The sequence below is a fragment of the Scomber scombrus genome, chromosome 5, assembly GCF_963691925.1.
Source record: "Scomber scombrus chromosome 5, fScoSco1.1, whole genome shotgun sequence".
Lineage (NCBI taxonomy): Eukaryota > Metazoa > Chordata > Actinopteri > Scombriformes > Scombridae > Scomber > Scomber scombrus.
Window position 1 is genome coordinate 25746551 of NC_084974.1, and position 17593 is coordinate 25764143.

The 17593-nt window shown below is 38.6% G+C and overlaps 2 protein-coding genes across 2 annotated transcripts; one reads left to right on the forward strand and one right to left on the reverse strand.

Annotated features, from left to right (window-relative positions):
* Window positions 1-2214: 2214 nt before the first annotated feature.
* On the reverse strand, window positions 2215-11704 carry daw1 (dynein assembly factor with WDR repeat domains 1). Its single transcript, XM_062419403.1, has 13 exons — window positions 11665-11704; window positions 11355-11427; window positions 10352-10496; window positions 9269-9327; window positions 9041-9163; window positions 8808-8907; window positions 8281-8388; window positions 7551-7657; window positions 7294-7396; window positions 6620-6734; window positions 6143-6219; window positions 2461-2623; window positions 2215-2249 (listed from the first exon to the last, which is right to left on the reverse strand). Exons 1-13 carry the CDS (start codon window positions 11702-11704, stop codon window positions 2215-2217), a joined length of 1248 nt encoding a protein of 415 aa, XP_062275387.1.
* Window positions 11705-12374: 670 nt separating this feature from the next.
* slc19a3b (solute carrier family 19 member 3b) lies at window positions 12375-17138 on the forward strand. The gene is made up of 8 exons (XM_062419367.1): window positions 12375-12577; window positions 13567-13746; window positions 14030-14195; window positions 14439-14751; window positions 14991-15142; window positions 16120-16312; window positions 16516-16657; window positions 16978-17138. Exons 1-8 carry the CDS (start codon window positions 12428-12430, stop codon window positions 17128-17130), a joined length of 1449 nt encoding a protein of 482 aa, XP_062275351.1. The 5' UTR covers window positions 12375-12427; the 3' UTR covers window positions 17131-17138.
* Window positions 17139-17593: the final 455 nt, after the last annotated feature.

The following is a 17593-nucleotide window of genomic DNA, read 5'->3' on the forward strand; positions in this document are numbered from 1 at the left end:
AGACACACATACAGAACAAACTGTAGGTATATGGGTTGGACATTCCTAATAGGAATGAACTAACCTTCAAGAGATTATTGTCAGCAGGTTTTAACTGCTTAATATATTTGCAGATTCTCACAACCAAATTATGTGTTTCTTAATTTATTCCAAATGAACACATATGAAGCAAAGTACCAATAGAGAATAGGAAAATCAGGTTTGATTCTCCCTGCAGCTTAACATACTCAAACCTTTTGTATCAAAATTACTTTGTAAAAGAGGCAGTTAAGATATTAGCCCAGAAAAAGCTCTTTGACTTTCTGTTTATAGCCACTTAGGAGTGCACATTTGCTTAAAGTAAGCAACAATGTCAGTATATTTATTGTGTTCATTGGCAAACATACCACCTCTGTTGTGACCTTGAAACTCATTTCTAAGTAGGTATGTTATCTTGTTAATGTTACTTGAGAACTGATTATTTTGGATAGCTGTACTGTATATACTGTAGATTTGGAACTGCTGCACCTTGGAGTAGTGGACTGCTCTCTTTAGCTTTTACTATGTCAGGAAGACAGAGTAAGGTTTGTAATGTTGAATTTGTATGTGGATTTGGTGTGTTTATTTCTCTACTAAGTGGTACTCTAGTGTTACATCGGCATTCAGCAGCATCAGCTGTAAATTTTGTCACTGTAGAACTGAATGTATTTATCTTTTGACATCAATAAATTTCTGTGATGTGAAATACAAGCAGCCTTGGTCATTCCTGACATTCAACAGGAAGGCAACTGAACATTGCTTAGTAGCACATTTATTAACATTAGAATTATACTATTTGCATAGTTTCCCCATAAGCATGTCATAGAAAAAAACAATACTAACAGACACATGATCTTTGTTTATCACAGTTACTGAATGCAAGCTGGGAAGCTACCAAACAGACATTCACAATCACACTGTAGTTTCAGAAAATACTACTTAGTACACAGGGGAACTGCCCTTTGGCATGAAGGCCCATTATTCTGAAACCCCAATAGTTTGAAAAAATATCTCACTGGATCGAAAGCCCATTAGTCCAACAGCCCATGTTTATGGGTAGGGTTAGTATGCACTAAATTTCTTAAACTATATTTTCGTGTTTGCACGTCAAAATACCCCAAATACTCTTTTTTTGTCAAACTAAGGGCATACATCTCCAGGGAGACTGCATATTTTCTAAGCTAAGGGCCTTCAGAGCATTGGGCTACAGATTTTTGGGATAACTGTTGGACTAATGGGGTTTCGTTCCAATGGTAAGTTTTTCTAACGATTTGGGTTTCAGAATTATGGACCGTTGGACCAATGGCACGGCACCGTATACATCACAGAAACGTAAAGGCAAGGCAGTGGGAACAAAACAAATGAACTCTGTTAGCTGTTAATAAACTCATTACTCCTTTTTTATACTGCAGCACATTATATTGAACCTAAAGAAGAGCTGTGGCAATTAGTGATGTGCTTAGATATGCCTCCTCATAATTTAAAGTCTGTACTCAACTTCACAAATTATGCTGGGACCATACTTCAACAGCAAAGGAATAAAGGAATAACATTCTGAGAAACATAATTTTCTTGCTGTGAGCTCTGATGTCTGGAGCCACAGCCAGGAGGCAATTAGCTTAGCTTAGCATAGAAATGAGATGTAGGGGGAAACGGCTAGCCTTGCTCTGTCCAAAGGTCAGAAATCTACCTACAGTATCAGCACCAAGGCTCCCTATTTAACAAGCAGTTCCTCTTGTAATACAACCAAAACTGGGAATTACATGCAGCACCTATGTAGCATGTTAGTTACAGGTGCTATAGGTGTATTGTTGAACTTTTGATGGAGCTAGTCCAGTTGAGCTAAGCTACACTAATCATTTTATGAGCAAATGTAACAACTTGTTGACTGAATAAACTAAATGCTAAAAGGTTGGTACAGTTAGGGAACAACTGAAGCTTAAACAGATTCAGTTACAGGAGGGAACATTAAAGAGACAAGTAATGTTATCAGCAACAATTATTTGTAATACCACTTTAATCTTACGCAGATGCTGTAAACCAAACTTTGTGTTCATCAAACAAAACTTTGATGTGATTGCAAATCTTTCATATTGGTACCAATAATTAGAAAGATATAGTGGTATAAAAGATAAGCGCAGAATCCTTCGTGTACATGTCTTGGCCTGCCTGAGCAGCTAATGGGTCATGGAAGGGTCAGTACCAGATCCGGCATGTGTTATCCTTGCTGCCTGCAGGAGAGCACAAACATGAACAGGTGGTTGAACAGAAGGACACAGCTGCATGCTTTCAAGCTAAAATGTGCAATTAAGCATTTGTGTTGGGCTAGCAAGGAGCCGTTTATTTGCTACTGAAGGTTTCACTTTGCTACATCAGCAATGCGTGGCTATCTGATGTACAGTATGTGGGAAATGGTTAATATGTGTGTGAAACAGTGTATACCTGTAATGATGGTGTCACCCTCATAGTTGAAGACACAGGAGAAGATCTCGTCAGTGTGCCCCTCCAGGACTTGTAGGCAGACTCCAGACTGAACATCCCACAGACGGGCTGTCTTGTCTGAGCTGGCAGTCAGGACCCTGCTGCTCTGGGGACTGAAACAGATCTACCAAGAGAGGCAGAGTCAGGAGAGTTGGTTTTATTCAGGGTTGTGTCTGCTATAGGAGCAATAGAGTGTGCAAAAGAGAGTGCTGAGTAAGAGATTATACCGGAAGTAGCTAAAATGACAAAGGGAGAGGAAAATTAGTGAGTTTAGAACACTTTCACCACATCAGTGTTATTATGCCACAGAGGTCATTCAACCTTAAATACTTAAGGAGCATAAAGGCACTGGTGGCTATACTTAGTGAAGAGCTTTTGCAGTTGAGTATTATGAAAATCATGGCTGAAACTAATTGTGTTATAGAGCCCAGGTTTATTGTTCCCTGAATGGTTTTATATCTCCATGATGAGGTAAAGGAAGAGATTATTAAATGATGCTAGCTCTAGATGGCCATGAAAGTGAAGTATGTTTTTATTACAAATTTAAACTGAGCACCAAGGAGCGACCCCAGGACAGGATATGGAAACTGACAAGAGAAGAAGCTGACAAAGATAGAAGACCGGAGGGAGAAGATGAGTGGGAGCCAGAGAGAAAACTTTGTGGCAAGATTAAAAATGGGCAGAGAAGAAAAAGGAAAGAGGAGATGACAAGAAATAGGTCAAAAATATACAAGACTGTGTCTCAATTTCATCTTACATATTAAACAATGCATTCACATTCACACTTGAAAAGTTACAAATTAAAGCATATTCAAAGTTGCCGGTATGCATTCTAAATTTGTTTTTGTTTGTGATTGTGATCTTGACGGACTCTTCTACAATGCTTTGCACCACTGAAGTGGATGAGCAATACGCTGTGTTCAATGTCTCTTTCAGACGACTACTACTAGTTTGTAGAAAAAAGTAGTAAGGGTAAAGGTACAACATTAATAGATCTTGCAATGGGTTAGATGCTCAGTCTGAGGTAACAACTTTAGCACAAAAACTTGCTTTGTGCCATGCCCTGCGATTGTTTCCTCCTCTTACATTTTGAAGCACTACGTTGAAAATGTGCTTAACAAATTTCATGACAATGTGACATCTGGATTACAAAATATCTTGACTGTAAAGCTGTTTTTTTCCTGAATTAAGTACAATAGTAAAGCTAATGGCCTGTTCAAAACTGGAGGGATTTCTCTCACTAGCGGGAACAAAACATTTAGAAACAAAAGGGCTTCTGAACACCAAAAACAGTAGAATCCACAAAAAGAGAAAAATGCATCCAAGCCTTTTGAATCAGTTAATACATTACAGTTTATCATACAAAATTCCCAGATTTAAAACAGGAAAAGGGAATGGGTGAAGTAACTCAAAAGATTGAGATATAATGAAAATGAAAGCAAAGGTAAAAAAATTGGGCAGATATACAAAAAGACTAAAAACTAGACTAAAAAAAATTAAAAAAAATAAAAAATAAAAAAAAGGTTGTTGTGATTAAGAAGCATGGCGGGGAGTGGGAGAGGTGTCCTGTATGAGAGAGAGATTAGTGTCATAATCCTCTGGATTCATCCTCCATTCAGCCTATTTATTACCGACTGCCTGATGTGTTTCAGTAAACAGAGGTAGCTTCTCAGCAACACATGCACTCATACATAGCAGCACTCTGAGCCACAACCTGCAAGATACACACACATACTCGCAGCAAGAAACCTACAAAGTGGTAAATGGGTAATGGGTAAAATTGCTCCCATCAAAGTACAAGGTCAACACAGGGTCAAACAAACACGTGCCTGACTGCCAAAGTGTGTGTTGGTTTGAAACAAGTAATGTCAGGCCATGCTACACAGGGTTAAAGCTTTATTCTTTGGAGATATGTGATTATATGTTATTATATGAATGGGTGCAACATTTGGTGCTCTGAGTTCGAAGCTTGACATGACAAGGTCAGAACAAAGAGCCAAACATCATACCTTTTGTTTGTTTGTTTGTTTGCTTTTTTGCTATTGTTCTTGTTGTTATTGGTGCTGCTGTTTTACCTTTTTTCTCTGCTTTGGTTTGGTTTGTTAGTTCTCCCTTTTGTCTTGTGCCGTGTCATGTTTTTTGTTGTTGTTTTTGTTTTCATGTTGGTCAATTGTATTGAACTATAAACATATTCAAAAGAGGAAATGCACAGGGGTAACTCATGAAATTAAAAAAAAGACAAGGTCAGACCATGTTCACTGACAGTCAGGGATAACTTAGATCCTATTTGTCTTCTCTCATGGAGATTTCCAAGAAAATCTAGGTTGGATCGAAGATATTCAATTAGTGAGATCAACATTAGTATCACTACAGTAAAGTGGAAAAAACTGATAAAGCCTCGCTATCCAGACTCACTGAGTTATAACATGTGACACAGTAAATACAAAATAGCCTGAAGCCTGGACTCCTGCCCTTCTACTTCAGCATCACGCTTTATCTCATGTTAATAAGGAAAGTAGAAATAATATCCTGTTTACAGCGCTGTCCTTGACAGCTGTAGATGGAGATTAAGGGTTAATGTTAACCAAATGCACAAACTCATTCACATCTGTTAGTTGTAATGCTGGTTATAATCGTTTAAACTTACTCCCAAACAGGACTGGAGGATTATTCAATATTTAATGTGATTCTGAATATTTTATGAATTACTGTATCATGTGAATTTTTAGATAATGCTCTAATCATCTATGCATTATTCATTTTGTTTATATCACCCACCCGCACTCCCAACTAGCTGGCCATTTTTTAAATTTCAAGCATACATAGGGGCATTGTAAATGGGGCACATTTTATTTCCTGTTGGAGTGTTTGGTGATGAGGCTGGCAAAATTTTATAAAATATTCTATGCAATAAAATGAAGATATAAACTGTATTTGTGACCTGTTTTTAAAATGTACATCTTGGGTTGAATGGGTTTGTGGCAAAGTGCCATGAACAGTGTAGGGAATTCAGAAAATACTGAAACCTGCTAATGCAGTGTTGGTTTTGGTATTTTCATGGCGTGACAATAAAAAATACAGAATAACATCTGCTTTATATTCTAAGTGACATTTTGACAGGGAGCAAACTGTGTTCTGCAAATGTACAAGCCATCAATGCATTTGTGATAAAATAGTCTATAGAGAACTGGACCTGCTTGTGCTACTCTATGTTCTATTAGCCAGTTGCTTAAACAACACACACACAGACACACAGACACACAGACACACAGACACACACACACACACACACACACACACACACACACACACACACACACACAATATAACTGTTACTGTACAGCCCTCATGAGCCTACACAGGTGCACTACAAAAAAAAGCACAGGATATGTAGCTGTAAAATACTAAATAAAGAATCATTATAAGGTATGACATTTTATAAACTACCGCAATAGTAGATTCCCATTAGGCCAAAGATATAGATATAGATATAGTTATAGATAAAGATTTTTTTTTAAATAGACAAAATGAAATTGCTTTGTGGACCACAGGCTAGGTTTGCCCAGAAATTAGGTGATGTCTATGGTGACATTGACTCCTCACAGGCTGTGGCAGAAAGGCCATTTGGGGTCCAGTGACTCACCTTTGAGATCTCCCCTTCATGCCCCTTTAGTGTTACGAGACACTGGTGTGTGTTTGCACTGAAAACTCGGGCTGTACCTGGCAGAGACAAGGACAGGCAGGGTTGTTTATCTACATGCACTGTGCTTTATTAATGTTACTGTTGTTGCATTAAGGCCTCGGGAAAGCAGAATATACACTACAAACTAGTAAAAATCTGTAACATTTTCATCAGTTTAAACCCATGACCATTTATTCATTTTAAGTTACAGTACCAGTCAAAAGTTTGGACACACTTTCTCATTAAAGCAAATGGGTAGGCGTGTCCAAACTTTTGACTGGTACTGTGTATGTGATCAAAACAAGACAAAAATGCTGGAGTGGGAGAGGAACAAGATATTAAAGAATAGGAATGTGAAATCTTAAATAAAGTAAACTAGTAAGTCTATAATACTATATTAGTAATGTGAACTTTTGGTAAATTAATTGTTAGTCTCACCATCAGCAGAGGCTGTAGCAATGAGCTGACCACTTAAATCAAAACATACATCCAGCACCTCTTCTTTGTGTCCAGTTAGGGTTGCCACACACTTCCCACTGATAGCCTCCCACACCTGCAAACACACATGCACAGAACAAAAAACTCACAAGTCACATAACTATCCATATTCACAGGCAAAAACACATCCACACAAAAACAAGGACACACATACATGTGAACAAATAAACATAAATCTCATAAAATATTGTTGCATGTGGCTGCTAGCTGTCTTAAGTGTCTTTCATTTTAACTATCTCCCCCAGAGGAAGGCGGTGATGTGGATAATTCTTACTTGTGAGCATGACTCATCTCGGCATAATTAAGGAATTAGGATTTAATTTTTCTCTTTTAAATGATGGAGACCTTAGAGATAGGAGGTGGGGAGAGATGGAGGAGAGTGAATGTGTGCAAGAAAAAAATCATCCATCAAATATGGACCGTGTGTCCATGCAATAGTTTAAAATTATAACTGAATGAAAATGTCGAAACAAGTCTAACCTACAGAAAGCTTACAAGTAACATTACAGGTTTAGTATGGGGGGTTCATTTTTTAATAATCCAAAAGGGCAAGATTCCTCAGTGTTGCAGCTCTTTTATATGTGTAGTCAGGCATTGGGCTGATGGCAGCTCACCTTGCAGGTTTTGTCCATGGAGCCTGTGACTATGAGGGAGCAATCCCAGTTAAACTGAACGTTGCTGATTTCTCCGCCATGATCCATCAAAGTGTGAACACGTCTGGAAAAAACAGAAAGCAGTAATGAGTCAGTCGTGCGCGCTTGTGTGCAGAGTCTACTCGTGTAATGCACATACTGTAAATGATGACACATATGCACAAGCCACAGACATGCACAAATGGATACATACAGTGTAGCAACAATGAATGTCTGACCTTCCTGAAGCAACATCCCATATCACAACTGTGTGGTCAAAGGAGCCAGTGACAAGTTGATTGCCCACTGTGTCAAAGCACAGAGACAGGATCTCTGCAGTGTGACCCTGAATGGAATCAAACAGAGAGTTTTATCCCCCACTGTATCATTTCCTATCTCTCTCATACTCCCTCTCGTTCTCTCCCTCTGCCTCTTCTCATAGATGAAAATGCACATCACAAAAATATTATGTATTAAAATAAACATACAGAGCCTTAATGCTAGATTACTCTATTCGAAATAAATAAATAAATAGTTTAGATTTTGTGCTCAATTTACTGCAGTCAGCATGATTGATTCATCATGGTGTGAAGCATTCAAAGAACAGAGCGAGCTTCAGAGAGTAGCTGTGCACTGAGACAGAGCCAGCCAACCAACCAGTCACACCACAGACCCACGTGCAGTCTGCACATCAAAGAAGACTCACTACTCCCCTCAGAGTGGGTTATCAGCGCCTTATTAAAGTGTTATAGTCACATTCCCCATCAGATCATGGCTGGATATGTGAGGTGGAAAAAGAAGCTGGTCATCAGCAGGGGTAATAACACTCAATTTAGGAATAATTAAACTTGGAAGTAAATGAAAAAGTTAATCAGTGCATCACTAATGAATGGATGTGAGCCTCGATGACCGAAAAAAAAAGAACAAGATGGGCAGAAAAATATAGTAAGTAAAGAAAAGAAAACTCACAGTGAGAGTGGCCACCTCCTCCCCAGTCTCCACATTCCACAGCTTGGCAGTGGCATCCATGCTGCCTGTAGCCAGAAGTGTACTCTGGGGGTTGAATGCCAGGCACACCTACACCAAGCACATTTCTCTTTTAAAGTTATTAGCGTTGGATCCTGCTAAAAAGCCATATATTTGGCTTGACGTTTTTTAAGATTGTATCAGGAACAGTGATAAGAAATGAGCATTAAAGTGTGTTTCAACATGTGCCATAATCTATAGCATACACAGCCATTCATTTAACTGAAAACAAATAAACTGACCATTCTCAGTTAAAACAGGATGCAGGGTTTCCACACATTTCCACAGCCAAGATTTCAAAACATTTCGATGACTTTTCAAGGACCCATAATATAATCTCCATGACCATTCACATAATTTTCATTACAGACTACAAATCTAAATTGCATGACTTTTCCAGGCCTGGAAAATTAGATTTTAAAATTCCATGACTCTTCTAGGTTTTCCATGACCGTGGATGTCATACTTACTATTTCTGCCGTGTGTCCCCGAAACGTATGAAAGCATTTTCCTGTGTCAGCACACCACAGTTTGCAGGTCTTATCAAAAGAACCAGTGGCAATCTTGTCTCTAAATTTCAGAAAGATAAAATAAAATTTTAAGATGAAAAACTCTTTTGAGCAGCTTAAAGCTTAACCTGAATGTCAAAAATAGCCCTGTAGCTCTCAGGTGCTATTAAACTTTTGCAAAAACAGCTCATTACCCAAAGGGGTTGTTGAATGTTATTGCATACACCACATTTCTGTGACCCTCTAGCGTGTGCAGCTCAGTGCCTGAGGCTGTGTCCCAAATCCTGCATGTTCTATCATAGCTCCCGGTTATAAACCTGTGGAATGAAAGAGAAGAGTGCAACAACAAAACAACAAACAATAAACATAGCTTTTCCTGAACTCTGGAGTGCCAGACTTTTGTGTGTTTCTGATAAACTCACCTTGACCCTGATTTGTTAAAGGCAACATTTGTCAGTGGCAGTACATGTGCCTTAAGCTCCTGTAAAAGCAACCAAAGAGAGACAGATTAGTGAATCTAACCTCCAAGGAAATATACAGTAGTTATTAACTTTATTCATGTTCAAGATTGCACATGTAATGTCCATATATAATGAATCTGGGCAGCATCTCTGACCAGACCAAGACAGGAAACATTAATATTCTCTGACCTTCAGCCATCTAACCAACTATAACCTCTTACCTGAACCAGTTTTATACCAGTTTTATTTTGTGTATTCCTTCATACTATAAAAGGACACAACTGAAGCCCCTATTGTTATTATATTATTAGACTGTTAGGGTGTTTATTTGACTTCTGATTCTGAGACTTACTACCCTACCCGCTGCTGCTCTCTAGTGCCTCTTTTGAGCACTGATAGCTAATATCACTACTCAAACTCCCAAGTTGTCACATATGTAAATACTAACCAATGTGAATCTCTTAACAAAGAACAAATGTAACTGCTAAACTGCTGTACTTAGCTGATCTTTTATTCTTTCAATCTGATATAAAATAAATGTCCCCAAAATGTTTGGACTGACACCAAAGACAAAGGGCTTCCTACATGTATTCTATAACACTATAGCTTTTACAACAGGTCCGAGGATAGGTATGACTCTGAGCAGCAATTCATGGACAGACATTTAATGAATTGATTGTCTACAATAGGAAAAAAGTTTGTGGTGGACGCATATCCAGAAAGACGAATAAAGCAGGTGCTGGACCAAAAACAACAAATGAAAAACAAAAGAAAAGTCTGCACACTGCAGCTCCCAATGCAGGTATTTATTTGGATATCACCAGTGTGACATTTCGAGCACAATGCTGTATCTGAAGAAGAGCATTGTGCTCGAAAACGTCACACTGGTGATATCCAAATAAATACCTGCATTGGGAGCTGCAGTGTGTGGAATTTTCTCTTGTTTTTCTACACCAATAGGATACTTTTTATTTAATGTAGATGTAATGTAACTGTCTTAATTTAATTTTTATGAGTTAGGAGTTTGTGACTCCTGCATCTGACCTTGAAGAAACAAAACCGGTGGTGGTCCTGCTGGCTCTGCTTCTGCTGAAGTCGGATAATCAGCTGTTTGACCTGATCAGCCCGGGACTCTGTGATCAGAGGCTCTGATTGCCTGATCTCTGCCACCAATTCATCTGGGTTTGTTCTGTGTGGTGGGAACATGCATTTTTTTTTAATCGTTTTTAAACTTCTGATGACCTGAATGTGATTATTAAAAAAATTATAATCTCAAAGCAAATCCAGAAGGCGCATTTCAATTGCAAGCTACTGTATGTGAATGAGGCCCCGATGAAGAAATACAGTTTACCAGGCATTAAATTCAGCTCTGTGAACAAATATAAACATGCACATAAAACACTGCACCTCCTCTTGTTGGATTCAAGTAAAATTATGAGTTCCAGTATAAACTGAGCTGAACTGATTAACTGAACCTTTATCTGAAAGGGAATCTAGTAGTTTATAGTAACATAAACACATACAAATCTCAGAAGCACATCAGAGACATAGTCTGCACATGAAGTAAGTAATACAACTTTACCATGGCTGTTACTACTTTACTGCTACAATATAATGTTCCAGCTTCACCAACTTCATCTTACATACAATAGAGTTCATAATATAAAGGGTGTTGGATAAGTGTTCATGCTATAAACATCATATTCAGAACAGTGAAAATAGGTTAGTAGGTTAGTTTGGAGATTAAAGGGTCACATTTTTCAAGTCTGTCATATGTATGTGAGTATTGTATTAAGACAGACTTTAAAAATGTGAACTTATCCTTTAACCCTGTCAGTGACTTCATATAGAGTGCTGAGGTCAGAGATGGGACTATTTGAAGATATGTTTGACTAATTTAGTAATGATAACGCCACAGTAGTATGATTAAAAACAACACCTCAAAGTTATTATGAAATCAAAAAGTTTTTAAAAAGCCAGCTTTGCCAACTTTCGTTGACTTTACAGATGGTTACAGATGTTAGCGAATAGGATACAACTCACGCACTCTGGGGTCAAATCCAAAAGATCGATTGATTTGGTCCTCAGATATCCTCCTTTCTCATATTCCAGGATTATACCTGAGAGCAGAAAACAAGGAAAAACCAGAAAAAGGACACATAACTGAGACAGTTAATACCTGGCAAATTCATGGATAGAGTGGGAAACAACCCTTGCGTTAAACCACCTAACCCACATTATCGATTTGGAGCTAATAGTGACAGAGTTGATATCAAAGTTGAAAACATTCCTCCACAGCATCTTCCCTTGAAATAAACCAACGTCACAGTTTGTACCGATTAAAGTATCTGTATTACCTGGTGGATAATATCTGAGAAGGAAGCGTTTGAGTTTCATATCGAAGCTAATGTATTCAGGTGGCCTCACATCACCTAACAACAAACCGTTGCCACGGCGACAGTCTCTGAACACGCTCGCGTGCACTTTCTACGCATGTGTTGTAGGAACATATACAAACGTGAACATGCAGCAGTTTAAATGACAGATTAGTTAAAATAGACAACCAAGCAATGATTTCAGTTACTGCTCCTTTATTTTTCGGTCCAGTTTCTCAGTGATTTGACCTCAGCATCAGAACTCCATTACAGATGTAAGAAGTGAACAACAAATTGTGGATATGGCAAAACGACTCTAATATTTTATAGGCCTACTTCAGTGTTATATTATTTTTTTGTACTGTTTTTTTTTTTTTAACCTCCGTAGAGTTAGAGAACTGATAACTTACCAATAACGTCGTAGTAATTAAACCTTTCATTAATGTACTAAATTGTCTCCTGTCTTGTATGATATAATCTACTGATAGGCAAACCCATGGCAAGTCTCATTTTATGACGTCTCAGCTGTTTTTCTGTTTCCTAACAGGTCAAAGTCTGTCACTTATAAACTGTGGCACATACAGATAATGACATTATATATGCATTTTCAAATTACTACTGATAGCTTCAAGGAAGTACAGAGCATTTGGAGGTTAGCTCAGGCATTCAGACCAAGGTGCTCCGGTGGTGCCACTGGAAATAAAAAACAAAGGCAATCTCTCGGAAGTTCTGCAGGGGTAAAAGCATGGGCTGCTGGACCAACCTGAAGTCCTCTGGTTGGGCTTATCCCACCGCAGTCCTGTCCCTCTATGGCTTTTTTGCTAACTGCAGAGTAGCAGAGCCCTTCGTCACACCATACCTAATTGGACCACACAAGAACATCTCTGAAGAAACGGTAAGAACAGCAGACATGAGAATAGGAAAAAAAAGGTGCATACTTTGCCTCCATATGAATTTCTCTTTTCATTTATATACTGAGATGACAATCACATTCAAGCATATGCCAGTGTTTTATTATTATTCCATTTATCTGTTCTGAACCCTTACAATACTTCATTGTAAATATTGTATCATCATTTGATTTCACTGCAGGTTTATTTTTTTAAATAGCTAGGTGTTTTTGGAGCATTTATTTTTAGTAGCTCTGGGGTGGTTCTATTTTATTTGAAAAAAGTCCGATAAATGTATGACACACTTTACTTTGACATCGAAGGAAAGAGTCTTGTTTAACACAGAGCGACAAAATTCATTTAAAGGCTTAATAGACAGATTAAAGACATTGAATTTCTTCAATGAGTACACCTAGGAGTGGTTCCAAGGCCTTTCTCTTCTTTTCATGCCGTGAACAGCCTTAATTCCTTCTTCTGACAGTCATGCCTGGCTCATCTATGGCTTGTTTCAATAAAACACTGGAACTTGAGGCTGATAGGAGCTGGTCAGAGAAGGGCTGATCAGTTTGTTGATGTCCTGCAGGTTCGTTCAGGATTCAGGATTCCTCCAGTTATAGATGTTGCCCTCACTTGCATCCTTTTTGTCTGTTGAATTTTTTGATTTTCATTTCTGTGATGTGTCTAGAGAGCTTCTCCTGCCTCCCTTGATTAGCCTTGACAATTGATTTTGATTACTTGGGATAGAGACAGTTTTTTCTCATCAATTGATTTGTCCAGTTTATCCAAGTCTTTTTTTTTTTTTTTTTTTAAAGTTAAGCACAGCAAAACAACACATTATGTTACATACAAACATGTACACAAACAGCCTGTATTCCTCTAATACTTATCTGAAACCAACTACTCTTCAATTTTGATTAACAGTGAGATATGCATGGGACAAGAACACTGTGCTTGGATCAAAATGTGTGTTTTTGCTTGTTTTTTCCCCCCATAGTTGACCAACTACTTGTTCCCCATCTGGACCTATTCCTACCTGGCCTTTCTTTTCCCTGTATTCCTGCTGACTGACTTTTTAAGGTACAAGCCCGTCATTGCGGTACAAGGGCTCTTCCTGGTCACCAACTATGTCCTGCTCTGCTTTGCCCGGGGACTGCCTGCTATGATCTTCCTTCAGGTCCATTGAAAGATTCGTAACAATTACTCAACATAGTTGGATAATAAATGATATTCCTCCTGTAACATTTGTTGTATGTTATGTATATTTAAGGAAAACAGTTTCTTGACATAGTTGTCCATTAAAAAACAAACAAAAATATCTTATTTAGATAATACAAATGACTCTAATCCTGCTGTTCACAGGCGTAGTACTGTATGGCTGCACTTTTTGTCATTACTCAAGAATAATGCATAAAGATATAGTGCAATATGTTATGTAACTGTTCTCATCCCATTAACAGATCAACTATGCTGTCGTTACTTCTACAGAGGTGGCCTACTTTTCCTACATTTACAGCGTGATTCCAGCTGAGAATTACCAAAGAGCCACTGGTTACCTTCGTAGTGCCATGCTTGCTGGATATACATTTGGTGCCAGCTTGGGTCAAGTGCTCATCTCCCTGTTAGGTAGGGCCTCCCATTTCGTGATAAAAAAACAACTCAAAACAATATTAGACAAATATCATATCTCTGTATTTTTTCCCATTAAGATGAGGCATGACAGGTGATAAATATGTCCTTACACAAAAAGTCTCGAAATCAGCCTTTGCCAGAATGCATAATTACATAATCTGCACAGAGAAGATACTGCACTGAGCAATATTTCAAAATTTGAGCAAGTGCTAATGAAGTATGGACTCTGATCAACAGGGGTGGACCTCTTCTACATCAATGCTATCACTCTGGGGACTGTAAGCATGGCTTTTCTCATCTCCTTCTGGTTGCCAATGCCCCAACGGAGCATGTTCTTCAAAGGGGAAAACACTGCAGCTTTGGACTGTCAGTCCCAGCAGGAGGGGCCAGTGGGAACAGACAGACCTGAGGAACCAGTGATGGATAAGGAAGAAGTTGGCTCAGGGAAAGAGATGGTGCATAATGGCAGCGCTGGCTGGTGCAGTTGGGAAAATGTGGCTGCTGCGGGTTGTCTACTTTGGCAAAGCTTCAAGGAATCATACTCTTCCAGGCATTAAAATGTTTTTTTCCATTGATACACGCCACACCTTTTCACAAATTCTGTCCTGTAACATAGTTTCATGTATGTTCACTGCAGCAAATGAGCAAGTGCATGTAGCATGTATATATTTGCACGAATATTTGCTGTGGTGCGTTTCTATAATTTATTCATAGGGTAGCATTCTCCTAGGAGTAGCCTACCAATTATCATCATAATCATAATCTGTTGTAATAATTCTCCCCATGCAGGCATTTAATCTACTGGTCCCTGTGGTGGGCTATGGCCACAGCTGGATATGTGCAGGTCTTCAACTACATTCAGCTAATTTGGGACCATATAGCACCATCTGCCACATCATCCTTCTATAATGGAGGTGTAGAGGCTGCATGCTCTCTTGTAGGTAAGCCTGGTTGTAGGTGTGTGTGTGTGTGTGTGTGTTTGGATGAATGTAAAAGAGAGCATCATCTAGGGAGAGAAAGAGAAAACCACAGTCCCAGGGTCCCCAATAAATACATATTTAAGGCTTTTTTTTTTTTTTTTTTTTGCCTTTTTACAAAAATGAATTTATATGTTTATTACCTGTTTTTGAAGATCCCAATATCTCATGGCTGTATAATGTTTAATATCTAATAGAATATATAATGCTGAACTTTTGAAAAGCATTCAAATGTAAACTACTCAAAATGAAGATTTGGATTTTTCTAAAGAATAGCAGAACAAATGCACAAGAGTAGTAACAGACAGTGAACATTTCTTCTGGACACTATTCCCACAGCAGCACAGAGGATTCATAAAACAGGAGATCACAGAATGCCTTTACATTGAGGATGGGCATTAGGAATCCAAGGGACACATAATGATATGACAAACCTGATATAGAGCCTTTATAAAATGTAACAATGTTATTAAAAGCATCCATGTCTGATGCCACATATAAAAACATGCAATTAAAAGAAAACAACCATGCAATTCTTGGTTATATGGGATAACTGATTAAATGGAAAATGTGTATTGATTGTGAGAGGGAATAGTGGTCATTTTCCCTCACACTCAACCTGGCACAGCATGAAATGAAGAAGAGTAATTGCTTCAATTAAGGAGCTAGAGTTAGACGGGTAATGATTACTCTGATTATAGCTGATAGTTCAATCTAAGAGCTGGGTGAAAGCAGTTCATCATAGTAGGGAGGTGCTGTAGAGGCATGTGCGTGCATAAGGTTTTGTTTAGAGGGCACATTTATTTTTATACCAAGGAAATGCTGGTGCGGGATTAATGAATGAATCAGGAAATCACAACAAGGATTCACAAGCACAGTGGAGGTGTTGTCTGCTTGAAAAAACAGATGAATAACTTCATTTTTCTTCTTATGTGGGCCAGGTGCTGCAGCAGCCTTCTCTGTGGGTTACATCAAGGTGGCCTGGAACGTGTGGGGAGAGCTGGCATTAGGGTTGTTCTCCGCCGTAGGGTCAGGTGCTGTGTTCCTGATTGCGTATACCAGCAATATCTGGGCATGCTATGCTGGCTATATCATATTCAAATCCTGCTACATGCTTCTCATCACCATCACAACGTAAGTTTTGCAACAGAGGTTACTGTGATTCCTTCAAATAAACGATTACTCTGTAGTGTTACTGTAGGTTTTAAACAGGGATAGAAGAAGCCTGAAATAACCTGAAATAAGGAATTCTCAGGAGGATCTGACAGTGGTTTTATCTGTAAAACAAGCTTGTATGCATAGTTTTCTAAGACATTATAGCCACTTTGTCTTTTTAGATTCCAGATCGCAGCCAACCTCTCCATGGAGTGCTATGCTTTGACATTTGGCATCAACACATTTGTTGCCCTTTTACTGCAGACCATCATAACCGTTACTGTTGTTGATGAAGCTGCACTGGGACTGGACATTGTGACACAGGTATGTTTGTATTCAGGGTCCAGTAGACAGAAGCGACAGTGTGCTTACGAGTGATCCAAAAAACAAACAAACATGCACAACTAACAACAACTTACTCACAACATAACTATCAGAATAATAAACTAGAATTCAACTGTGTATTACTTTTCATTGTTAGATGAATCTGAATCCATATTGTAAGCAGCATATGTTTCCAGTTGGACAACAAACACTGAAATGTGAGGAGAGAGTGACACCTAGTGGTTGTAATGGTGATGTGGCTAGATCCTTGGCATGATTGAAATAACAGTGCTAAGGATAACAGAAGACTCTCTCTGCAGTTCATCATCTACGGGAGCTACTACGCTGTCATCTCTGTGCTCTTTCTGATTCGAGGGACGTACACCGCCTGCGTAAATCGACACCATCCTGAGAAGGCAGACGCCAGGGATCAAGAGACCAGCAAGGAGGTGATCTCTGTTGAATATTTCTGACCAAGGTCAACAAACCGTCTTAGTCTTGATAATACTAAGAGTTCAGGTGAAAATAATCATAAATCAACAGCATTTTTGTTCACTAATGATTGTAAAGACACAACAATGGGCTTTAGTTGCTGACTCACTCTCTCTTTAAAAAAATATATTATTTCTGCAGTTTGTAGAAGGTCAAACAGGACAATAAAGCTGAAATTAGCACTGATTAGTAACATATATTAAAGATGAAGTCCTGGGATTTGTGTTGCTGCCTGTTTAAGTTTTGAATGACACGTGTGATTCAGCTGGAACTGGAGCAAGCCCAAGATTGTGCTGATCTTTGACCAGGTTGTTAACTGACAAACCAACACGTGGACTCTCAACACGTGAGACAACTAAAGGTGTTTGGCGCAAAGAGACAAAACAGAAAGAGTAGCACGGAGTGGAACATATACACCTGAAACAGGTAGAAGAACAGCTAAAA

Coding starts and splice junctions, on each gene's coding strand:
- daw1 (XM_062419403.1), bottom strand. CDS start 11,704: ATGAAACTCAAACGCTTCCTTCTCAGATATTATCCACCAG. Junction 8,389..8,807: donor GGGGACACACGGCAGAAATA/GTAAGTATGACA, acceptor TGCTTGGTGTAG/GTGTGCCTGGCATTCAACCC. Junction 2,250..2,460: donor GGGTGACACCATCATTACAG/GTATACACTGTT, acceptor GCTCTCCTGCAG/GCAGCAAGGATAACACATGC.
- slc19a3b (XM_062419367.1), top strand. CDS start 12,428: ATGGGCTGCTGGACCAACCTGAAGTCCTCTGGTTGGGCTTATCCCACC. Junction 12,578..13,566: donor AGAACATCTCTGAAGAAACG/GTAAGAACAGCA, acceptor TTCCCCCCATAG/TTGACCAACTACTTGTTCCC. Junction 15,143..16,119: donor GGCTGCATGCTCTCTTGTAG/GTAAGCCTGGTT, acceptor TATGTGGGCCAG/GTGCTGCAGCAGCCTTCTCT.